The sequence below is a fragment of the Hyla sarda genome, chromosome 5, assembly GCF_029499605.1.
Source record: "Hyla sarda isolate aHylSar1 chromosome 5, aHylSar1.hap1, whole genome shotgun sequence".
NCBI classification, from domain to species: Eukaryota; Metazoa; Chordata; class Amphibia; order Anura; family Hylidae; genus Hyla; species Hyla sarda.
The window spans coordinates 219949859-219975449 of NC_079193.1; the positions used below are offsets into that span (position 1 = coordinate 219949859).

Here is a 25591-nt window from a genome sequence, read left to right on the forward strand (position 1 = left end):
CTATCACAGGCCGGGGCGGGACATTGCTACGGCCGGTGATACGCCGACGGCTCTGCGGCGTCCCCATCCCCAGGAAGTGGAATGACGTCAGCACTGCCGGACCGCGAGGTTTGTGCCGGACCAACGGGGGCTCGTAGGAAGGTATGTATGAGTTCATTTTGTTTATTTTTGAGGCCCGGGCACGGGCATATAGAAAAGTGTACCACTACAGTTGTCCTTTAATCATGTGCAAGTAACTGTAAAGTTAACACTCTTGTTTTCAGGCCTATTGTTTTTAAAGTGTCTCTTTAAAAGAGAGACCTGCCAACAGTATTGATCAGTGGGGGTATGAGTGCTTAGACCCCCTACAGGAGATTGATTCTATGGAAAACTTAGGGGGGCTAGAGAGTTACGAAGACCTTCATCTCACATGCTATTTTCCATCACTCATACAGCTGCCATTGACACCCAGCAGTCAGAGCACAGGACCATCCTCCCACTAGCTATGTACCTATGTTATAACAACCAGTTTTATAATTCATAATATCTGTATGACACAGATACTCAATAATACTCTCAGGACCTTTTATTTTTTACTTTCCACAGCCTGACCCAGGCGAATTACATGTTCGCGCAAATGGACGTATGCATACGTCCAAGCGATCTCCTGCTCTGCCGCGGGCAGCGCAGGAGATCACGGGTGGGACTCCCACCGCAGCTGCCGGGGCCGCGATCGCGCCGGTCCCGGCAGCATTAACCCCATAGATGCCGTGATCACGGCATCTATGGTGTTTGCAGGGGGAGCGCTCTCCCCCTGCCCATCAACGGCGGCTCTGCGATAAAATAAGGGGGATCGGGGGTGTCCACCCCTCCTATCCCTGCTATTGATCGGTCGAGCGACCGACCAATAGCAGACTGGGGGCGGGGGGGTTAAAGTTCGGTTCCCCTCCGCTATGCCCACCCATCGGTGTCCGGGCACAGCGGGGGGAACCGTGTAGTAGCAGCGGCGGCGGCAGCGGCGGTCACTTACCCGGCTTCGGCTGTGATCACGGCGGCGGTGGAGGTGAGTATGACGCCGCGTGTCCGGGAGTCTGTTGCCTAGCAACATCTGCAGGGCGACAGTTTAGAGAGTGGTCTCTAAACTGTCGCCCTCCAGATGTTGCAAAACTACAACTCCCACCATGCCTTGACAGCTGTTTGCTGTCTTAGCATGCTGAGATTTGTAGTTTTGCAACATCTGGAGGGCCACAGTTTAGAGACCACTGTCAGTGATCTCCAGCCTGAACCCCTCTAAATCTTGAAAAACTACAACTCCCAGCATTCAGGAACAGCAAATGGCTGTCTCGGCATGCTGGGAGTTGTACTTGCGTGCCTCCAGCTGTTGCATAACTACATCTCCCAGCATTCCCTTTGGCAATCAGTACATGCTGAGAGTTGTAGTTCTGCAACAGCTGGAGGCACACTGGTTGGGAAATACCAAGTTAGGTAATAGGTTCTATTACCTAACTCAGTATTTTCCAACCAGTGTGCCTCCAGCTGTTGCAAAACTACAACTCCCAGCATGCACGTTCTGTCAGTGCATGCTGGGAGTTGTAGTTTTGCCCCCCCTCCCATGTGAATGTACAGGTTATATTCACACTGGCGGCGGATTACAGTGAGTTCCCTGCTTCAAGTTTGAGCTGCAGCAGCCGCAGCTCAAACTCCTAGTGGGAGACTCCGTGTAATCCGCCGTCAGTGTGAATGTAACCTAAAAACACTACACTAACATAAAATAAAGAGTAAAACACTACATATACACACGTACACTGCCCCCCCCCCACCACCCCTTTCCCCCCCAATAAAAATGAAAAACGTATCCTACAGCAGTGTTTCCAAAACGGAGCCTCCAGCTGTTGCAAAACAAAAACTCCCAGCATTTCCGGACAGCCATTGACTGTCCAAGCATGCTGGGAGTTTAGCAACAGCTGGAGGCACCCTGTTTGAGAATCACTGGTGTAGAATACCCCTATGTCCACCCCTATGCAAATCCCTAATTTAGGCCTCAAATGCGCATGGCGCTCTCACTTTGGAGCCCTGTCATATTTCAAGGCAACAGTTTAGGGCCACATATGGGGTATCGCCGTACTCGGGAGAAATTGCCTAACAAATTTTGGGGGGCTTTTTCTCCTTTTACCCCTTATGAAAAGGTAAAGTTGGGGTCTACACCAGCATGTTAGTGTAAAAAAAAAACATTTTTGTACACTAACATACTGGTGTTGCCCCATACTTTAAAATTTCACAAGCGGTAAAAGAAAAAAAAGCCTCCAAAATTTGTAACGCAATTTCTACTGAGGACGGAGATACCCCATATGTGGGAGCAAAGTGTTCTGGGGACGCACAACAAGGCTCAGAAGGGAGAGTGCACCATGTAAATTTAAGGTCTAAATTGGTGATTTGCACAGGGGTGGCTGATTTTACAGCGGTTCTGACATAAGTGCAAAACAATAAATACCCACATGTGACCCCATTTTGGAAACTACACCCCTCACGGAATGTAACAAGGGGTACAGTGAGCATTTACACCCCACAGGTGTCTGACAGATCTTTGAAACAGGGGTCTGTGAAAATGAAAAATAAAATTTTTAATTTGCACAGCCCACTGTTCCAAAGATCCGTCAAATGCCAGTGGGGTGTAAATTCTCCCTGCACCCCTTATTACCTTCCGTGAGGGGTGTAGTTTTAAAAATGGGGTCACATGTGGGGGGGGGGGGGGGGGGGTCCACTGTTCTGGCACCACGGGGGGGCTTTGGAAATGCACATGGCCAAATTCTCTCTCCAAAAGCTCAATGATGCTCCTTCTCTTCTGAGCATTGTAGTTCGCCCTCAGTGCACTTCACATCCACTTATTGGGTATTTCCATACTCAGAAGAGATGGGGTTACAAATTTTGGGGGGTATTTTCTGCTATTATCCCTTGTAAAAATGTAAAATTTGGGGGAAAACAAGCATTTTAGTGTAAAAAAAAATATTTTTTTTTTACATATGCAAAAGTCGTGAAACACCTGTGGGGTATTAAGGTTCACTTTACCCCTTGTTACGTTCCCCAAGGGGTCTAGTTTCCAAAATGGTATGCCATGTGTTTTTTTTTTTCTGTCCTGGCACCATAGGTGCTTCCTAAATGCGGCATGCCCCCAGAGCAAAATTTGCTTCCAAAAAGCCAAATGTGACTCCTTCACTTCTGAGACCTGTAGTGCACCAGCAGAGCACTTTTCATCCCCATATTGGGTGTTTTCTGAATCGGGAGAAATTGGGCTTCAAATTTTGGGGGGTATTTTCTGCTATTACCTTTTTTAAAAATGTAAAATTTTTGCTAAACCAAGCATTTTTGGTTAAAAAAAAATTTTTTTTTTTACATATGCAAAAGTCGTGAAACACCTGTGGGGTATTAAGGTTCACTTTATCCCTTGTTACGTTCCTCAAGGAGTCTAGTTTCCAAAATGGTATGCCATGTCGTTTTTTTTTTGCTGTGCTGTCCTGGCACCATAGGGGCTTCCTAAATGCGACATGCCCCCCGAGCAAAATTTGCTCTCAAAAAGCCAAATATGACTCCTTCTCTTCTGAGCATTGTAGTTCGCCCGTAATGCACTTCAGGTCAACTTATGGGGTACCTCCATACTCAGAAGAGATGGGGTTAAAAATTTTGGGGGGTATTTTCTGCTGTTAACCCTTGCAAAAATGTGAAATTTGGGGGGAAACACACATTTTAGTGAAAATGTTATTTTATTTTTTTTACATATGCAAAAGTCATGAAACACCTGTGGGGTATTAAGGCTCACTTAATTCCTTGTTATGTTCCTCAAGGGGTCTAGTTTCCAAAATGGTATGGCATGTGTTTTTTTTTTGCTGTTTTGGCACCATAGGGGCTTCCTAAATGCAACATACCCCCAAAAAAACATTTCAGAAAAACGTACTCTCCAAAATCCCCTTGTCGCTCCTTCGCTTCTGAGCCCTCTACTGCGCCCGCCGAACAATTTACATAGACATATGAGGTATGTGCTTACTCGAGAGAAATTGGGCTACAAACTCAAGTATAAATTTTATCCTTTTACCCCTTGTAAAAATTCAAAAATTGGGTCTACAAGAACATGCAAGTGTAAAAAATGAAGATTTTGAATTTTCTCCTTCACTTTGCTGCTTTTCCTGTGAAACACCTAAAGGGTTAAAACACTTACTGAATGTCATTTTGAATACTTTGGGGGGTGCAGTTTTTGTAATGGGGTCATTTATGGGGTATTTCTAATATGAAGACCCTTCAAATCCACTTCAAACCTGAACTGGTCCATGAAAAATAGCGAGTTTGAAAATTTTGTGAAAAATTGTAAAATTGCTGCTGAACTTTGAAGCCCTCTGGTGTCTTCCAAAAGTAAACACTTGTCAATTTTATGATGAGAATATAAAGTAGACATATTGTATATGTGAATCCCCCCCAAAAAAATATTTGGAATATTCATTTTCCTTACAAGCAGAGAGCTTCAAAGTTAGAAAAATGCTAAATTTTTAATTTTTTTTTATCAAATTTTGGGATTTTTCACCAAGAAAGGATGCAAGTTACCACAAAAATTTATCACTATGTTAAAGTAGAATATGTCACGAAAAAACTATCTCGGAATCAGATTGATAAGTAAAAGCATTCCAGAGTTATTAATGTTTAAAGTGACAGTGGTCAGATGTGCAAAAAAAGGGCTGCGTCCTAGAGGTGAAAATGGGCTGTGTCCTTAAGGGGTTAAGACATGCTGCAGTAATGAAGGGGAAAAAAAAACACCACCCATGAAAGTTGATCATGAGGGTATGATCACACAATGGAATTTATGTGCGGAATTCTAATGCAAAGTTTCTGAAATGGGATTCTGCTGCACTGTTCACAATTCCGATGTCTGCAGAAAGAATAGACAGAGTGCACACAGAAATGCTGTGGCATCTATGAGACGGCGAGTTTCCGAGTGGTCCTAGCTACGGTAATTTCTGCTGGAGCTCCGCTGTCAGGGAAATGTCCGCACAGAAATTTTCCGTGTGGACATTCACTCATGTAAACATAGCCTAACAGTTCTAAACATTAAAAAAAAACTCCCACCAATAGGCAGGTCTCAAGGGGGATCCATAGTATGAAACAGTCATCATACCATAGGACATGTTACCTGGTAGGTATCTTGACTGTCTTAGATAGTGTTGTTTTGCAGACGTTGTTAATCCGGAATCTGTTCTTACAAAACCCACATTTGAAGAACCTTTATTGAATTCTCCAGTGGAAACAGCATCTGTAAAACTGAAAATAAAACATTACTTATAATGGCAACAGTCAATTGCATTTTTTTTTTATCCCCACCTGCTGAGAGCCGTACACTTTTATTTTTCAATAAATGTCAACAGATGAGGGCTTGTTTTCCTTAGTGGCATTAGTTGTTATTTTCAATGCCACCATTATGGGGTGCATTATACTTATTTATTCGTTTTTATTAACTCATTTTGTGGGAGAAGAATAAAAAAACTATTTCTTCTATTTACCATACCCATAAAGAATTACCTTAACCTGTTCAGGACACAGGGCGTATGCATACGCCCTGCATCCCGAGTCCTTAAGAACTGAGGGCGTATGGCTACGCCCATGGGAATTCCGGTCCCCGCCGCTAGCCGGTTGGGGACCGGATCGGGATACCTGCTGAAATCATTCAGCAGGCATCCCGGCACATCGCCCAGGGGGGTCCTGAGACCCCCCCTATGTCGGCGATCGATCTGAGAAAATCGCATGTCAATTCAGACATGCGATTTTCTCCAATTCCAGGCTGATCGGGTCTCTGGTGACCCGATTACCCATAAAATAGGGCTGATCAGAGTTGTCAGCGACTGCCCTGATCAGCCTAAGGGATAGGAGTGAGGTCGCAGAGCTGCGATCTCCTCCTATCTCCTGCCATTAGCAGAACGGAGTTCTGACCAATGGCAGCGCAGGACAGGAAATACCTGCAGGAAAAGATGCCTGGGGACCCGGGATCTACGCTGGAGACTGCTGGATCCTGGCTCAGGTAGGGAATCATCGTGGGGGGGGGGGGGGGAAGGGGTATTGAAAGGCATGCTGGGAGTTGTAGTTTTGCAACATCTGGAGGGTCACAGTTTGGAGAACACTGCAACTCTCAGCATACCTGGGAGTTGTAGTTCTGTAACATCTGTCCCTTCAGATTTAGCAATTTTCATGAATTTTTTGAAAATTGCAGCTCTACTTTGAAGACAAGTACTTCAAAGTAATTATCAGCTGCTGAAGCTGAGTTGTTGTTTTCTGTCTGGCAACAGTGCTCTTTGCTGACATCTCCGCTTGCCTCGGGAACTGCACAGAGTAGAAGAGGTTTGCTATGGGGATTTGCTTCTAAACTGGGCGGTTCCCGAGACACGTGTCATCAGAGAGCACTTAGATAGAAAATAACTCAACTTCAGGAGCTCATAAGTACTGAAAGGATTAAGATTTTTTAATAGAAGTAATTTACAAATCTGTTTAATTCTCTGGAGCCAGTTGATATATATATATATAAAAGTTTTTTCCTGGATAACCCCTTTAATTCTGCAGGTCAGTAGGATTATGGCAATACCAATTTATTTATTTTTTTATAGTTTGTACTACTTTTGCACAATGTGGTGCCGTATATGTGACTGCTTTTCAAGTAAACCTCAGGCAGCTGCACTATTACAAAAAACTTTTGACATGTCACAAATACATGTCAAAAATTTTAATTGGTTGGGCTCCGAGTGCTCAAACCCACCAGTCTCTAGAACAAGCTAAGCAAAGTGCACAGCTGAGGCTGTGTTCACATGTGGCATTTCATGGTACTGTCGCAGTATTGTGCACGTTTTTGCTGAAAATTACTGAAATTATGGTAAAAAGGGCACGTTTTAACGCAACAGTACCACTAATAAAATGCCACGTGTGAACACAGCCTAAGCAATCTCAGGCACACTACACAAAACAATCCTTATTATAAGTCTATGGAGCTTGCTTTGTGCAGTGAAATGGAAAGGCAGCGAGCCAGGATTAAACAGTTTAACCAGGTACATATCAGGAGGACCCACACCTCTCTTGATCAGGCCCAGCGCCCTGATGAAGAGAAGTGTGAATCCTATTGTAACGCATTGTCCTTAATACACTTGTACAGAGTTGAGGATTTTGTTACTTTCTTGTCCGGCCTCGTTTTTGACCAGTGGCACCTTATATGTCACTACTTTTCCAGTGGACAATATTTTAGGATTTACAGCACATAGCGACTTTGTTCTCTTTAATCCTTCAGGTCATGAACTGAACATTTGTTTTGGAACTAGAAAGAAGACAGAAGATCGGGAGACTAGAAGGAGCAGAAAGGGGGCTGCAGAGGACCAGGTGAAACTGCCCTTACAGGGTGACAAATGGCTGCACAATGTACTGGATGTACCAGCCACTGCATGAAGGGTGTGGTTTTGGCTGAATGCAGCCAACTGCTTGTGTGGTTTCATCCTTTAGTGTACTTTCGGGCATACTCTGTAAAGAGGCTTTGTATGGAGTGGTGGATGAGAACACCTATTTTCTCTCCATAAAAACTCTTAGGGAGTAGAAGAAAAAGAAGTGCACTCTTACTCTAGTGATCAATGGATATGTGATAAAGGTTTCTCCCTAAAATGCCATTTTAAACCTTTACAATGCAAAAACCTTCACACTTTATGCAGATATGTGAGCATTCAGGTCATGGTCTTAAGTATGAACCTTACCCATATGAAGTGTCTTCATTTTTGTTCTCTTTGACCATAGTCATGGTGGGCTTCTTAGAAAATGAAATACCAAAGTCTGTATCAAATTCATCCCAGCTGTCTTTTAAAACAGACTGGCCCCAGCGTCTTCTTCCGTGTTTAAGGTTAACAGCATTGTTCTGTGGTCCATTCATTACTGGCTTCTTTGTTATGAAAAAAAAAAATGACATGAGTATCTGTTACAGTGGTTAAAATAACAAGAACAGTACATGATAGCAGCCATATAAGGTTTCGTTATGGCTTTACTGTGGAAGACACAGCAGTGGCAGAATCCATAAGCCATCTGATTCCATGTTCTCTTTCCATAACAGGGTGACAATTAGGCTAGTTGTACAGTAGCCTAATACGGATGTATTTTTACAACCATAGAATGGCTGCAAGTCTGGCCCAACCTGACAGCTGTCATCCGACCAACGATCAGCTGGGACCTGCAGCCGTAATGCAGATGTAAATATATGGTCATACCGGGCTAGTGTGAACACAGGCTTGGACTGTGCATACAGTAACAGCTTTTACAAAGGACCTTGAGTAAAACACATTCAAATAATTATTTGCTATTAACCAGATTCTTCCCTTTTGTCTTAAGCTGACCATACACTTGAGACATTGCTGACTGCAATTGTCCACCATAAACCTGCGCACTTGTATGTTTATTTCATAAGGGAGGGAAAAAGGGCCGCTACCAGGCACCTCTACCAGCAGTTTCTTTCCCACAGGAGAAAGGAACTGGTCATGTTGAAATCCAAAATGGTTTGTCCCCAAATGGCAGAAGTTGAGGAAGAGTTGGACAGACCCTATACAAGAGAAATTGTCAGCCTGTTCTTGTTAAAATTATATCAGCAGTTTCACACTACTGCAATAAAATGTATATTCTCGATCTTGATGTACCATATGTCTATAACCACCCTAAATAAATAGTTACAACACTCTCATATTACTTACTGGAGACATGGCTTTACTGATGTTGGGGAGTGTCACTTGGGGAGCTTTGCATGGCAGCTGGTTGTTAGTAGTGTTTTGCGGCACCTGTATTTGTTGCAGTGGTCTGTGTGAGGCAGGCGAGTCACTTGGTAAAATCTTTTCTGGTGCTTCAGTTGGCGGGGAAGATTTCTTTTTTATCTCAGATAATGGCTGGGGTTCATTGGCGTGCACTGGTTTATCTAAGATTTTTTTCTGCTCCACTTGTGCTGGAGGTCCAAGTGCTTGACCAACTTGAAAGTAAGGATACCTCAAAGCCTTAAAAGGGAACAAATGGATTTAGTATTCCTTTAATTCTATTCTCGAGACAAATATTTATATGGTTGTTTACTTTCTACAGGATTAAGCATTTTTTTAAAAACAGAGCTTTTTCTTTTTGCAATTCTTAGATATCCAGTAAAACTCAAGATCATGAAAACAATGAATAGTATGGGGGTTTCTATCACACAAAACTTTTTATGGCAATTTTTTAACTAAAGTGATATGTTGATTCAAAGGGAATCAAATACACTGCTCAAAAAATAAAGGGAACACTTAAACAACACAATGTAACTCCAAGCCAATCACACTTCTGTGAAATCCCACTGTCCACTCAGGAAGCAACACTGATTGACAATCAATTTCACATGCTGTTATGCAAATGGGACAGACAACAGGTGGAAAGTATAGGCAATTAGCAAGACACCCCCAATAAAGGAGTGGTTCTGCAGGTGGCAACCACAGACCACTTCTCAGTCCCTATGCTTCCTGGCTGATGTTTTCACTTTTGAATGCTGGCGGTGCTTTCACTCTATTGGTAGCATGAGAGGGAGTCTACAACCCACACAAGTGGCTCAGGTAGTGCAGCTCATCCAGGATGGCACATGAATGCGACCTCTGGCAACAAGGTTTGCTGTGTCTGTCAGCGTAGTGTCCAGAGCATGGAGGCGCTACCAGGAGACAGGCCAGTACATCAGGAGATGTGGAGGAGGCCATAGAAGGGCAACAACCCAGCAGCAGGACCGCTACCTCTGCCTTTGTGCAAGGAGGAGCAGGAAAGGCACTGCCAGAGCCCTGCAAAATGACCTCCAGCAGGCCACAAATGTGTCCACTCAAACAGTCAGAAACAGACTCCATGGAGGGTGGTATGAGGGCCCGAAGTTCACAGGTGGGGGTTGTGCTTACAGCCCAACACCGTGCAGGACGTTTGACATTTGCCAGAGAACACAAAGATTGGCAAATTCGCCACTAGTGCCCTGTGCTCTTCACAGATGAAAGCAGGTTCACACTGAGCACGTGTGACAGACGTGACAGAGTCTGGAGATGCCTTGGAGAACGTTCTGCCTGCAACATCCTCCAGAATTACCGGTTTGGTGGTGGGTAAGTAATGGTGTGGGGTGGCATTTCTTTGAGGGGGGGGGGGGGTGATGGCCGCACAGCACTCCATGTGCTTTCCGGAGGTAGCCTGACTGTCATTAGGTACCGAGATGAGATCCTCAGACCCCTTGTGAGACCATACACTGGTGCGGTTGGCCCTGGGTTCCTCCTAATGCAAGACAATGCTAGACCTTATGTGGCTGGAGTGTGTCAGCAGTTCCTGCAAGAGGAAGGCATTGATGCTATGGACTGGCCCTCCCATTCCCCAGACCTGAATCTGAGCACATCTGGGACATCATGTCTCGCTCCGTCTACCAACACCACGTTGCACCACAGACTGTCCAGGAGTTGGTGGATGCTTTAGTCCAGGTCTGGGAGGACATCCCTCAGGAGACCATCCGCCACCTTATCAGGAGCATGCCCAGGAGCTGAAGGGAGGTCATATGGGCACATGGAGGCCACACACACTACTGAGCCTCATTTTGACTTGTTTTAAGGACATTACATCAAAGTTGGATCAGCCTGTAGTGTTGTTTTCCACTTTGATTTTGAGTGTGACTTCATATCCAGACCTCCATGGGTTGATAAATTTGATTTCCATTGATAATTTTTGTGTGATTTTGTTGTCAGCACATTCAACTATGTAAAGACGAAAGTATTTAATACGATTAATTCATCCATTCAGATCTAGGATGTGTTATCTTAGTGTTCACTTTATTTTTATGAGCAGTGTATAGAGAGGAAAGATTTATACTCTTATTTACAGCTCGATCTACTTCTGGCCTTAGAAAGAAAAAGATGAGGTACGGAAATATCACCTGGTAGGGTTGAACTCAGGATCTTAATTAGAATGTCACTAGATATGATGTTCGCTGGCTCTGCCAGGATCTTCCCATTGTTTGGCTAGGTTCACACTGTGGAATCTCCAGACGGAAAATTTCCGCCCGGCGATTCCGAGTGCAGCCAGCCGGCGCTAGGACCACACGAACATTGCAGTCCTCAATAGACTGCTTTGTTTTCTGCGAGGATATCCGCCTAAAGAAAGAGCACCACCATTCTTCGGGCAGATACGGTATTTTAAAGCGGATTTTCGGTTCACATATTCCGCTTCCAAAATTCCGAAGTGTGAATTTGTGAATGGAAAACCCATTCACTAGGCTTGTGCATTTTAGCAAGCATAATTTCTGCCTGCAATTTCAAAGCGGAATTGCAGGTGAAAATTGCGTAGTGTGAACCTAACCTAAAAAAAACACAATCAGCTCAAGAAATACCCATGAAACCACAATACAAGAACTTGTTTGAAAAAAACTACCCTTCTTTAAGTGCAAACTTGGACTAGCCGAAAATCAGTGTACCCACTATTTTTTTTATTTTTTTTTTATATAGCGCCTACAGATTCCGCAGCCTACAGATTATTAAACTATAAGTTGATAGTTTAATAAATAATACATACTCTTAAATAGTCACTGTCTTGTCAAACAACTTCATTTATGAAACAGGACTCTTTACCCAAAAAAACTCTGAAATCTTGGCTATTAGGTGTCTCACTTTTCTGCAGTGTGCTGTCCACTGCCTGTTAGGGAAAATCTGTAAAGTGCTAGTGTCACTCCAGCTCTTCCATAAGGTTGTATCAGAAACTTATACCCATATCCTGTGGATGGGGCATATGAAGTAAAGTAGCGGAGTACTTCTTTAAGATTCAGGACAGCTGTCCCTTGTGTAACTATCAGTGTACCCATGTCCACAGTGCTGCAGTGTCATTTCTACTTCCTCCTTCCCTTTAGCTTTTCAGCAGCAACAACAGTAGAAGCTTAGTGTAACCCTGTTTTGTTTACTTTTACTGTTGTTTAACCCTGATGTTACTTTCCTTTCTGCTCACACAGCACCTTTTAAACCCCGTGCTTCAGTAACCCTTCTCCTCACATGCATTTTATGGTGGTGTACTGTGTAAATCATCAGCTCAGCACAGTGCCAGTTTGTCTAGCCTAGTGCACTTTTTCCAGCACTATGCCATGGAATAGCACAGAGTAGTATGAGCTGTGATAGGTCAGACAAGTAAGGGAAAGGAATGTGTTATTCTGGTGAACAGCCAAGCTCTGGTCCCTCCCCTGATATGGAGAGAATAAGAAATAGCTGTGCACGATGGAGGGGGCTCTCAGGGGATCAATAACAGCAGTAAGGGTGGGAAGGGGTAAAAATTAAAGGGGGAAGTCCAGCAAAAACTAACTTATCCCCTATCCACAGGTTAGGGGATAAGTAGCTGATTGTGCGGGGTCCGACCGATGGGACTCTGACCACTGGGATGCCACAGAATCTCCGGAACAGGACCCCGAGTCTCAGTGAGGAGTGTGTATGGTAGACAGAAGGTGCTCCATTCATATCTGTGGGAGTGCCGGGGATGCCCGCGTGTTGTACTGAGGATCGACGGGGGTTCCAGCGATCGGACCCCCACGATCAGCTATTTATCCCTTATGCATAGGGGAGAAGTTATTTTTCCCTTGAAAACCCCTTTAAAGGGGTACTGGAATACTTTAAAACGTATCCCCTATCCCCAGGATGTCTGATTCAGGAATAGGTTGAACTTGATGGACTCGTCTTTTTTCAACCCTATGAAGTAAGTATATAACTATAATTGTGGAGGGTTCGACCGCTGAGATCCCTCACTCTGATCCCCCTTTCCTTGTGTTTCACCGGAGCCCCCACAGACATGCTACTCCATGCACAGGGAGAAATAGGGCCCTTTTCTGGAAATCACATTTGAAATAGCAGTTGCACCCATCTGTTAAGCCCCAATAACTTTTTTGTGGTGAGTGGGATGCAGGAGGCCCGAAAGCCACAAAATTTTGACACGCACCAGTATTCTGGCATACAAGGCTTATGAGACAGTTTTGTATGCAATAAAATCACAGGAGAAAAGTATAGTAAGGTATATAAGAGAGATAGGGCTGGGATTAATTTTCCTTGATTTCTATTTTATGTTTTTAGATTCCCTTTAAAGGGGTTCTCCACTGCCCTGCATCCGGAGCTCCGCTCGCCAGCGTCCGATAGTTTATTATTCCGAACGCTGTGTGCGGGCTTCCGTGTTCTAGGCCGCCCCCTCATGACGTCACGCCAGCCCCCTCAACGAAAGTCTATGGGAAGGGGGCGTGGCAGACGCCCGCACACAGCGTTCGGAATAATAAACTTCCGGACGCTGGCGAGCGGAGCTCTGGAGGAAGGGCAGCAGAGAACCCCTTTAACCCTTTAAGGACTCAGCCCATTTGGAACTTAAGTTTTCGTTTTTTCCTCCTCGCATTCTAAAAATCATAACTCTTTTATATTTTCATCCACAGACTAGTATGAGGGCTTGTTTTTTATGCGACCAGTTGTCCATTGTAATGACATCACTCATTTTACCATAAAATGTTTGGCGAAAGCAAAAAAATATATACTATTTCTGTGGGGAATTTGATAAGAAAACCACAATGTTGCTAATTTTGGGACGTTTCATTTTCACGCTGTACACTTTATGGTAAAATAGACCCACAAAATGTTTTCTTTATTTTGTGGGTCAGTACGATTAAAATGATACCCATGATAGCATACTTTTCTATTATTGTACCGCTTTTTAAAAAATCACAAAAAGTTTTTAACCAAATTAGTACGTTTCAACTCCCTCCATTTTTTCCCTTACACTTTTTGGGGGTAAAATGGGACAATTTACATTTTTGTTGGGAGAGGGGATTTTTCTAATTTTTTTTTTTTTTACTTTTATTTTACACTTTAATAGTCCCCATAGGAGACTATTTATAGCAATCATTTGATTGCTAATACTGTTCAGTGCTATGCATAGGACATAGCACTGATCAGTATTATCGGCTATCTCCTGCTCTGGTCTGCTCGATCACAGACCAGAGCAGAAGACGCCGGGAGACAGACGGAGGCAGGTGAGGGGACCTCGGGCCGCCATCATGGATGATCGGTTCCCCGCGGCAGCGCTGCGGGTGATCCGAACATCCATTTTAGTGACCGCACTGCCGCAGATACCATGATCTGTATTGATGACAGCATCTGATGGGGTTAGGTGGACATCCGCGCGATCGTAGAAGTCGGCCATTACCGGCGAGTCCTTGGCTGATATGAGCAGTTGGGAACTGCTACGCATGACCAGAGCATCGCTCCAATGCTCGCAGTCATGTACAGTGCGTAAATGTACATCCTGGTGCCTTAAGTACCACCGCACCAAGACGTACATTTACGTCCTGTTCGTTAAGGGGTTACGAAAGCTGCTGATCCAAACCAGTTACTACAATTCTACTGACTACTCTAACAGTAATCACAATTACAGGGGACAAAAAAATAAAATAATAATCACATTATTCAAAATGCCAGTTGCTCACTCCAAAAGATCACGTACATACAAACCAGGCAAGACCTGCTGTGAAAACTTACTTTTAGTCCCAAATGTAACATAGTGTAAAGTATTAGATGAAAATTTTAATATATACAGAAAATGTTGTTACATTCAGTGCCACAACTATGAGACCTAAAGTGTCATGCAAACATTAATGGCATGAATAATATTTCACCCCCAGTGCAGCGATTACTGTTTGTCTTTCATTTTGTAATAAAAATAATGATATATATATATATATATATATATATATATATATATATATATCTCCACAGAATCAATATCTTTACGATAAAAACAAGAAGTGGTAGCTATATACCTGAGAAGCTGTGGGACGTCTCTTGGGATCCCACTGCAGCATGTCTTTCATAAGAGTTAATGCCTCTTCGCTAGCATTTGGGATGAGAGTTTTTAAGTTTATAGGTACACACTGAGGGAAGCGGAAATTCATGGAAGCTGCAAGCTGATATCCTTCAGGCCAGTCACTCTAAGGAGTAAGAAAAATAGGTTACCTTACATGCTTACATCATACACACTCATTTGTAGCCTTTATATTTACTTATAAGAGTTGTCCTATACAGGACTGAGCCTATGTTGATATCCTCTCTCACCTAGTAAAGTGAGCAATACATTTAGGTGTTAAATGAATGGAGAGGTAGAAAAGCACATGGGTACGGCTCTCTCTGCCCACTTCTATAAAAGTTATGAAATCATCAGAGCAAATTTGGACCCCCGAGTTCTGACATGGGTGTCCTGTAGATGTCATAATAAGGGGGTCATTTCACAATGGGAGAATTTACTAAAAATGTCTAATTCATAAACAGTGTACACTTAGACAAACTTCAAATGCACCAGATCTATCACAATGGCTTACGCTGACTGATAAATCTGGCACATCTGCAGACTATTTAATCTAAGAAGGGGATTTATCAAAACTTGTGCAGAGGAAAAGTGGTGCAGTTGCCCATATATACTGCTCCACTATTTCTTTGACCAGGTTTTGGTAAAACTCTCCCTAGGTTTGCATTTCAAATTTAGGTTTACACTATTACTTGGCTACCTTTAGGCAAAGCTAACGAGGCAAAATTTTGGCACATGGCATCACATTTAAGGTCACACCCCTTTTCCAATAGACCAAAGCCCCCCTGTCAGACAACATTTTTTAACCTATAATCTCCTGTGGGATAAACCATATATGCATATAAAAAGACAACCAACACATAACCTATAATTGTCACATATGAATCACAAAAAATGTCCAAAAAGGTTACCAAAAAAATCTCTTTATTTACAAATAATTCAAGACAAGAACAAAATATCCCCTAACCCCTAAAAAACATATATCCCAATTATGCCCCATAAATTTCTATCTGTTACTGCCATATGGGTCTTCCTTTGTATTTTGGGGTATATGTTTTTTAGGGGTTACGGGATTTTTTTGTCCTTGTCTTGTACTGTTAGGGTACGTTCCCACACGGCGTATTTGCTGCGTATTTGGTGCTGCGTATTTTCCTACCCATTGACTTCAACAGAGAAAATAAAAGACGCAGCAGCGAATACGCAGCAAATACGCCGTGTGGGAATTTACCCTTATATGTAAATAAATAGAGATTTTTTTGGTACAATTTCTTGGACATTTTTTGAAATTCATGGGTGACAATTATAGGTTATGTACCCCTGTCAGACAAAGTATTTTTTGGAACACACAGTACAGCCTCATTGTTACTGGCGCAACCACCACAACCCATATTAAAAAAACTAATGCAAGAAAAAGGGAGGGGGGCAAAAATTGTACTAATAAAAAGTGCAGCTCATCCCGTATCAAACATGGCCTACAGGGCTCCATCTTTGAAAAAATAATAATGCTGCAACAGTAACAGAAAAAAATAATCCCACCACTTCTGGGCCTTACTGCCCAAGTAATTTTTATCCTATTTCTATAGTTGTCTTGCAAAAGCAGTTTAAAAAAAGTGACCGCATATATTGTCTCATTCCTACAACCTCTGTTCATATGCCCCATTAAGAGCTTGCACTCCCCTCTATGAGTCAAAATAGAAGGTACTAAGGACAAGCAGATCAAGCTCTGTTGGATTCAAACCATCTTTGTATTACAAAGACAGCCATTCATCTTAAAGGGGTACTCCAGGAATTATTATTTTTTGATTATACTACAGGGGCTGTAAAGTTAATGTAGTTAATAATATGTGGCTGTCCCTGTGAGTGACGGTTTTCTCACAATTCTCATGTGATTTTCACCCCAATATTTATTTATGACAGCATACAAAATGACTGTTGTCTCAGATTTTTCCCAGGTTGCAATGCGGCCGAGACTTGACATCACTAGTCAGCTGATGACAATGAGTGTGTCTGCTTCAATGGGTCGAGCGATCCCTTGGTGGTAGAGATCACACAGGTCTTTTGAATGGATGCAGCTCATTTAGGTTTCAATGGGTGGGGTGGCTGATGTGTGGGAGGGAGGAAAATGGAATTGTGGGATTTGTAGGCAAAGAAGAAACCTCAAATTGTAAATACCAGTTCACAAAAAGCTAGCCACAATGTTATGGTAATCTCACAACATAGCCATTTAGCCCCAAGACAAGTCAGATCCTTCCTAAGCATTTATGTACTAAAATCACCTTATGGCAGATAACCCCTTTAATGGCTACCATGTAATTCTACATTTCCAAATCCCTGGCTGGCCAGTCAACTGTCAGTAATGCTGAAGGCAAGATAGGGTTTGTCTCTCATGAAATGCCCCTTTAAGCATTTATTTAGCTTAATAAATGTAAGATTATTGCCATTTATGTTTCATTGTTATATTCAGTACATAATTAAACAAAGACGCTCACTTACTTTCTTTGGTGTTCCTAGAACCTGGCAAATTTTGAAGATTTCATCAACCTCACTCGTCCCTGGGAAAAGTGGTCTAAGTGTATACAACTCAGCCATAATGCTACCAACTGCCCATATGTCTATGGGAGAGCTGTATGCCAATGATCTTAATAACACTTCAGGAGCCCTGTACCTGTAAGAAACAAAATCTATAAAACTAGCTGTACAGAGTTCCATGTTAGTACACTAAATGCCTTATATGGGCACTCTCATTAAAACTAGTTTTTGCTATTGCACTCCTTACGGTAAATAAAAAAAATCTTTCTAATGTACTTTGTTTAAAAAAAAAAAAAGTTTTCTAAGTGTATTTATTTGTGTTTAAAAAAGCTGCCACTAGGTGTCTCCCCCTTGTCCAGAGCACATTTCCCCCTATCTTTTGCACAGACTTTGGACTCCTGCTGGCCTGGCAGAAGTCCAAAATCAGGAAATGCAGTCTGAATGCTCAGGGGTGTGTGTGCAGCCTTAGTAAATAATAGCTCATCTCACACACTGAACTGCTCTGGGCTGTGTGTAGCAGAGTGAGGGAAGCAGTTCTCCCCTGTATGGCTTCAGATGATGTCACACCTGCTGGGTAACACCCCTTCCCAGTCTGTGAATCTGACTGAGACCGAGCAGAAAATACAGAGCAATATCAAGGTAGAAAACTAACAAAATAAAAATAAAGGCAGGGGGTCGTTTAGCATGATGGGGGCAGTGAACTGGGAGGATTATAAAATTTAACAAATCATGAGAGGCACTATGCCAAAGGCATGCTGGGAGTTCTAGTTTTGCAACAGCTGGAGGCACCCTGGTTGGGCAACACAGATTCAAAGGATAGCTATAATTTTACAAACCTCTGACATGTTTTAGTGACCTGTCAGAAGTTTTGATCGCTAAAATGAAGGCGCAGAAGCACTCTGCTAAGCACTATTCCCCTTTATCTCTGTTAAGCTCTTTTCAGAAAACTAAGTGTGTGTTGTACCAATTCAGAGAAAATGCTCGCTCAGCTCTCCAAGCAGAGCTGGAAATAAAGGGGTACCATGCTCAGCTGTTTTTGCCCCTTCTTTTCAGAGATCAGCTCTCAGGTCCCCACTGATTAAAACTTCTGCCACGTCAGTGCAGCATAGCAGAAGTCTGTAAAATTAACAAGTATAAATACAAAAAAAGGTAGCACAGCTAAATGGACATTTAAAAGGGGTACTCTGGTGAAAAACAATAATTTTTTTTAAAATCAACTGGTGCCAGAAAGTTAAACAGATCTGTAAATTACTTCTATTTAAAAATCTTAACCCTTCCCATACTTATCAGCTGCTGTATGCTCCACAAGAAGTTCTTTTCTTTTCAAATTTTCTTTCTGTCTCACAACAGTGCTCTCTGCTGACACCTCTGTCCATGTCAGGAACTGTCCAGAGCAGGATAGGTTTGCTATGGGGATTTGATCCTGCTCTGTACAGTTCCTTAAATGGACAGAGGTGTCAGCAGAGAGCACTGTGGTCAGACAGAAAATACATTTTAAAGAAAAGAACTTCCTGTGGAGCATAAAGCAGCTGATAAGTACTGGAAGGATTAAGATTTTTAAATAGAAGTAATTTACAGATCTGTTTAACTTTCGTTTTGCATTTTCTTTTCAATAGCTTAGTGGTAGACTCTACAAATGATTTTAAAAAAGTAACTACGTAAATCATACCATCGGGTAGACACATAATCTGTATAAGGTGGTTGAGATCGCAGCTCTCGTACCAATCCAAAATCAGCAATTTTTACAAGCTCTGGACCCATACATAGAAGGTTTTCTGGCTTCATATCTCGATGGAAAAAACCTGATTTAAGTTAAAGAGAAAGTTGTCATTGCATAATATTACTTCTTGAATTAATGCACAATAAAATAAATATATACCGTATTTATCAGCGTATAACACGCACTTTTTAGGCTAAAATTTTTAGCCTAAAGTCTACCTTGGTGTTATATGCCGATAAGCCGCTGCAGTTCAATGATTTAAAGCGGGTGCTTTAAATCAATGAACTGCAGCGGCTTTGCAGGTGCAGAGACCCGCCATCGCTGCCGGCTTCTCTGCCCCTGCCTGTCCTGGGGTCTAGAGCCCTGCTGCCGGCCCTTCTCTCCCCCTGGCTATCGGTGCCGCTGCCCCATTGCCGGCGTCGATAGCCAGGGGGAGAGAAGCGGCGCAGCAATGGGGCAGCGGCGCCGATAGATAGGGGAAGAGAAGGGGCAGCGGCGCCGACAGACAGGGGGAGAGAAGGGGCAGCGGCACCCATTTCTGGTGCCGCTGCCCCGTTGCCTCCCCCATCCCCGGTTGTATAATTACCTGTTGCCGGGGTCGGGTCCGTGCTGCTTCAGGCCTCCGGTGTGCGTCCCCTGCGTCGTTGTTATGCGCTGAGAGACGCAATGACGTCACTCGTCATTGCGCCACGCCGTGCATAGCAATGACGCAGGGGACGCACACCAGAGGCCTCAAGCAGCGCGGACCCAACCCCGGCAACAGGTAATTATACAACCGGGGATGGGGGAGGCAACGGGGCAGCGGCGCCGGCAATGGGTGCCGCTGCCCCTTCTCTCCCCCTGGCTATCGGCGCCACTGCCCCATTGCCGGCGCCGCTTCTCTCCCCCTGGCTATCGGCGCCGGCAATGGGGCACCGATAGTCAGGGGGAGAGAACGGGCAGCAGCGCAGATAGCCAGCGGGAGAGAAACGGCGGCAGCAGGGCTCTAGACCCCAGGAAAGGCAGGGGGAGAGAAGCGGACAGCGACGGCCTCTCTCCCCCTGCCTTTCCTGGGGGCTTCTGCGGGGTCAGAAACAGTGTATCGGGCTATACGCATGCACACACACGCACCCTCATTTTACCAAGGATATCTGGGTAAAAAACTTTTTTTACCCAAATATCCTTGGTAAAATGAGGGTGCGTGTTATAGGCCGGTGTGTGGTATACCCCGATAAATACGGTATACAAAACAGTGACAATATGAAGTATGATATGGCCTTGTTATTAACAGGGAAAGTAGAGCCAGGAAAAGACTGAATAGGTTTTTCTTTTTAGTGTTCACATGGCGAAATTTCACAGAAAAATTCCACCAAAAATTCTGCCTTAATTTACTGCCTGTTGATTTAAATAGGATTCCGCAGCCCCATTCAGACAGCAGAATTTCCGCTACGGCATTCTGCTGTGAAAATTCTACTTTCCGCATTCCGCAATAATATACATGTTAGGCTAAATTAGCCGTATTTGTGGGAAGAGCCACTCCTTCACACCGCACTCACAGGCAGCAGTCGACATTATCCTCAATTATGTCTAATGTGTCATTGATGTGTTAGGCTTTCACACCTGTTGTCCCATCCGACCCACCCTTTTTTATTTATTCTTTTACACTTCCCTTTTTAAAGGGTATGCCCACTTTATAGGCATACTTTCATTCAGTGGCTAGGGCACAATTCAAGCTGCTTATTGTATATTTAAGGTAAGTCTTAGTCATCATGCTTGATCAACCTATGGTCATGGTTTATGCTGCATAGAATAGAGGTAGTTAGGCTCAAGGCTTTCTGATAGTTGCCCTGACCACAAATAAATGATATAATACACACACACACACACACACACACACACATATATATTTTGCGGAATCCTATTGAAATCAATGGGGCGTGAATTTCGGCAAAATACTGTGTTCTGAGAACAAAGAAATTCTCAGTAAGTCTTTCTCAATGGAAATTTTGCGGAATTGCAGAAATTCTGCCAAGTGAACATAACCCTTGAAAGAAAAAGCCATAGAAAGTGCAAAATATCAGGTAAAAAGTAAAGAATACTGTAGTAAAAGATTACAAGACTTCACTAAATCTACTTACTGCTGCTTAATATATCTTTACACTGGGTAAAATATTGGTAATATATGCTCAGAAAATGTAAAAAATGAGGTCTCTTTTCACACAGGCACACACACACACACACCACTTGTCCATGCATTGATGGTCTCTAGACGATTGGATAAGGATTACATTTCTATACATCTTACATCTATATGTATGGAAAAGGCAGGTATGTGCAGTGTACAGGCAGTATACTATAGGACTGTCCAGTAGAACACTTTTTAATGGTTTAGAAAATAAGCCATTATAATTATTTGGCAAATAAAGCAAAAGCAGGATGCAAATGAAAACGCTTACCATGCTTGTGTACAAAGGCTAAACCAGAAAGCACCTGAAACATAATGTTCCTTATTTCATTCTCAGTGAACATCTTTTTTTCTCTGTCAGGACGTAGAAGTAGGAAAGCAAAGAAGACAGAATGAAAAGAAACGTAAAGAAAAGAGAATCTACTTCAAGTACACTTGATACCATTTCCAAGTTGCATCACTGATCATAGATTTGTAAATTAAGGCCACCTTCTTATGTAGATCAGATATCCTCAGATAGATTTTTAGATCCAACATATAGTATGAAGGCTAGCTGCATTCTTTGAGAAGACGATACTCATTGTATGTGGATTACTCTGTTACATGTGGGTTTGGTGATCAATGACTACACTGCATAATATACTCTCAGTGCCCCTTTATTACATACACCTTTTAAGCACTTGGTATAAGCTCAACAGTCTGTATAGTCTCTGCACGTGTGCTATCAATCTCCCATGCCACAGGCCACTGCTATCTAATAACTGTGCAAGATACATTGAACTAAGTCATGTTTATGGCAACAGCTTTGGACTGTTTTCCTGAAAATGTGCAGCCTTAGACTGAAACTGCCCCACTGTCCCTACCTACTTGGATGATCAGCCTTCACTGGCGCCTCCAACTGGTCGAAGGTCCCTACATTGACTAAGTACACAGGGCTATACTTAACAGGAATAGTCAGACAAACTCGGCAAAAACAGTATGATGGGTCAGTACAAGCAGGATCAAACCAGGAAGGCAAATCCAGAGTCCAAATCAGCGGGGTCACATAATAAATGATGCCTCTTGCCCTGACATCATTTGAGCTGATTGCCAGGACAAAGGAGTGAGGCTCCCAGGGGCGTCATATGGAATGGCTGTAAAGGGATGGACATGGTCAGCAACAGAACTCAGGCTGTGATATAGGAAAGTATAAGAACAGGGTGAATCTAGTACTGAACCAGTAATTTGCGTGGTGCAATAAAAAGCGTGATTTGTCAGACATTGCAATGGTTTTGCACTCTTCACTAGTCTAGTTTTGATCAGTCTGTGCCCCATGTTCTTTATGCTCCTATAGAGGAGCAGGTGTACCTAAGAAAGTGGCAACTGTAAGTATATTCTGCCTTTATCAAAATGGTATCAGTAAACATGAGTTGTGCAAACAAAAGAATTGTTAAAATGCACATAAAAAAGCAAGAGGTATTTGGATGTCATACATGACATATCCTTGTCCTAATAAGAGGTTTTCTTTGAGGATGAACAGTAGCAGAACTCCATTAGGAAATAAAAGTTAGTTTGGTTAGATAGATAGTATATAAAGTATATGTTATCATTTGTCTTAGTGTTCTGTGGTGAAGGGAACCTGCCACCTACACATGGTGCCCTATTTCCAGTCACTGCTGCTGAGATCTCCTAGGTTGGAGCAGCCCACACATTCACCATCTAGAGGACATTGCAAAGTTTGCATGTGACTCTCTTATAAACCTACCGTGTTTATGGATAAAGGCTAGCCCCTGTAATATTTGATACATTATATTTCTGATGACTGATTCAGGAAACAACTTATTTCTGTGAAGAGACAAATTAAACAGTTCAAGCAATGTCTCAAATATGTTGCACACTGAATCCTGAGTTCTTTTCTTGCTCAGTTTACTTTACTGTAACATATCTTATAGTTCATTTTATTTAAAATTATTCTGGCACAGCACGACATTCAACACGTTATCTGCTTACAATGCATTTGGAATATTTTACAAAAAAATAAATTTTTCGCCCTTTATTCTGCACTCAATACCCCATAATGTGAAAATAACATTTTAGAAATATTAGCAAATTTATTAAAAATAAATAAGTAACATTTCGCATTGACATAAGTATTCAGAACCTTTGTTGATATTTAGCTCTAGCTCCTCCCATTTCTCATGATCATCTCTGAGATGTTTCTGCACCTTGATTGGAGTCAATATAAAAAGACACCTCCCAGTCTATATAAGACCTCACAGCTGACAATGCATATCAGAGTAAAAACCAAGTCATGAGGTAAAAAGAACTGCCTGTAGAGCTCAGAGACAATATTTTGTTGAGCCAAAGATGTGGAGAAGAGTACAAAAAACTGCTGCACCAAAAGTTCCCAAGAGCAAAGCGACCTCTCTAATTTTTACATGGAAGAAGTTTGGAACAACCAGGATTCTTCCTAGAGCTGGCCATCCCATTAAACTAAGTAATCAGTGGATAAGAGCTTTGGTAAGGCTAAGTTTCGACTTGTTTTTTTATAAACGCCAAGAAAACGCCAATTCTGCCGCATGGCGTTTTTTCGGCCAAAAAACGCTGCGGCCAGATGTTAGCTGTAAATCAATTAGAAATTGCAAAATTCTTATTCGGCGGTTTTCCAAAATCGCAGCATGTTGAGCCACTGCCATTTTTTTTTTTTTTGTCAAAATCGTGGCGATATTCTTCCATAGAAGTCTATGGGAGTGAAAAAATGCCCAAAAAAACGATATGTGGGTTTTAACAAAGCTATTTATTCTTTTTTGGACATTAGCGATCCAAAAAAGTGACGGAGATACCTTTTTTAATAAAATTGCGTAGGGTACCGTTAAATAAAAGATACATTAGTGAGGGAAAAAACTGTATCAAACGAAATGTATCTTTTTTATAACAAAATTTTGATTAATTTTTAAAGCAGGGATAAATTTATGTGGGCGGGCGAGGACCTAAAAATGTAGCCGACAATAATAAAAATTTAGTGTGTGTATGTTTTTCACATTTTTTTCTTTATTATTTACATTTTTAGGTAGTACTACTACTCCTAGCATGGAGCACACTGTTCCATGATGGAAGTAGTAGTACTTGTACTAATTGACATATCGCCCATTGCGATCCTCCAGTATAATGTATAAATGCGGCCAGCCGCTCTTCTATGGTCCCCTGCACTGCCGTATATATACAAATAATTCATATTTCCCGCAGAGAGCTGTGATTGGCCAGATGGTTCCAGCCAATCACAGCTCTCTGTGGGAAATAGGAATATATATATATATATATATATATATATATATATATATATATATACATACATACATACATACATACACACATCAGTGCAGGGGACCATAGACGAGCTGCTGGCCGCATCTATACATTATACAGGAGGATCACAGCGGGTGTCAAGAGTGACATCCACTGTGATATTTCCTTAACTGCAGGTACTACTATTCCCAACATGGAGCACACTTTGCTCCATGCTGGGAGCTTTAGTACGTGCATTAATAGACAGATCGCAAGGTCAGAAATTACACTTGCTGCGATCTGTCTATTAATGCAGGTACTAGAGCTCCCAGCATGGAGCAAAGTGTGCTCCATGTTGGGAGTATTAGTACCTGCAGGTAAGAACAGATCACAGCGGGTATCACTACTAACACCCAATGCGATCGTCCTATCTATTGCAGAGATGGAGCGGCTTTCTCCTGCGCTCACATCTCTGCACTATACTCTGACCGGCTACTCACTCCTTCATATTTCCCTCAGAGAGCGGTGATTGGCTGCAACCATCCGGCCAATCCCCACTCTGGGTGGAAAATATGAATGAATGATGTTCTATTCACATCACTGGCCGGAGTATAGTGCAGAGATGCAAGCGCTGTATAGAGCCGCTGCATCTCTGCTATATTATGGACGATCGCATCGGGTGTCAGGACTGACACCCGGGGCGATATGTCTATTAGTACAGGTACTACTACTCCCATCATGGAGCAGTCTGTTCCATGCTGGGAGTAGTAGTAATACATAAAAAAAAAAAAAAAAATACGAGAAAAAAAGTGAAACACACTCAATTAAAAATGAATAAAAATTTGGTAATAAAATATATACATTTTGTTTAATAAAAAAATTCCCATCACTACTGCATCCTTTTTTTTTTTTGGTACCCAACAAATTTTGGGTACCCCAAAAAAAACGGCAAAGGTGCAATTTCCACACAAATGAAAAAACGCAAGAAAAAAAATGCCAGATACAGGAAATTGCACTGATGTTTTTTCAGGCGTTTTTTTCAAACCAAA

At 42.5% G+C, this 25591-nt stretch overlaps 1 protein-coding gene across 10 annotated transcripts in view; it reads right to left on the bottom strand.

Annotated features, from left to right (window-relative positions):
* MAK (male germ cell associated kinase) overlaps positions 1-25591 on the bottom strand; it is a 69948-nt gene that overhangs the window by 8984 nt on the left and 35373 nt on the right. For 6 of the 10 annotated variants that reach the window (XM_056521149.1, XM_056521150.1, XM_056521148.1 and 3 more), the window contains 7 exons: positions 21550-21632; positions 19064-19196; positions 17359-17530; positions 14825-14992; positions 8721-9014; positions 7740-7921; positions 5153-5280 (listed from right to left, as the gene is read on the bottom strand). In XM_056521149.1, coding sequence (XP_056377124.1) covers positions 5153-5280; positions 7740-7921; positions 8721-9014; positions 14825-14992; positions 17359-17530; positions 19064-19196; positions 21550-21632 — 1160 coding nt within the window. Of the gene's footprint in view, positions 1-5152; positions 5281-7739; positions 7922-8720; positions 9015-14824; positions 14993-17358; positions 17531-19063; positions 19197-21549; positions 21633-23020; positions 23103-25591 lie in introns of all 10 variants that reach the window. The other 4 variants (XM_056521147.1, XM_056521153.1, XM_056521152.1 and 1 more) reach the window with 3 other exon arrangements.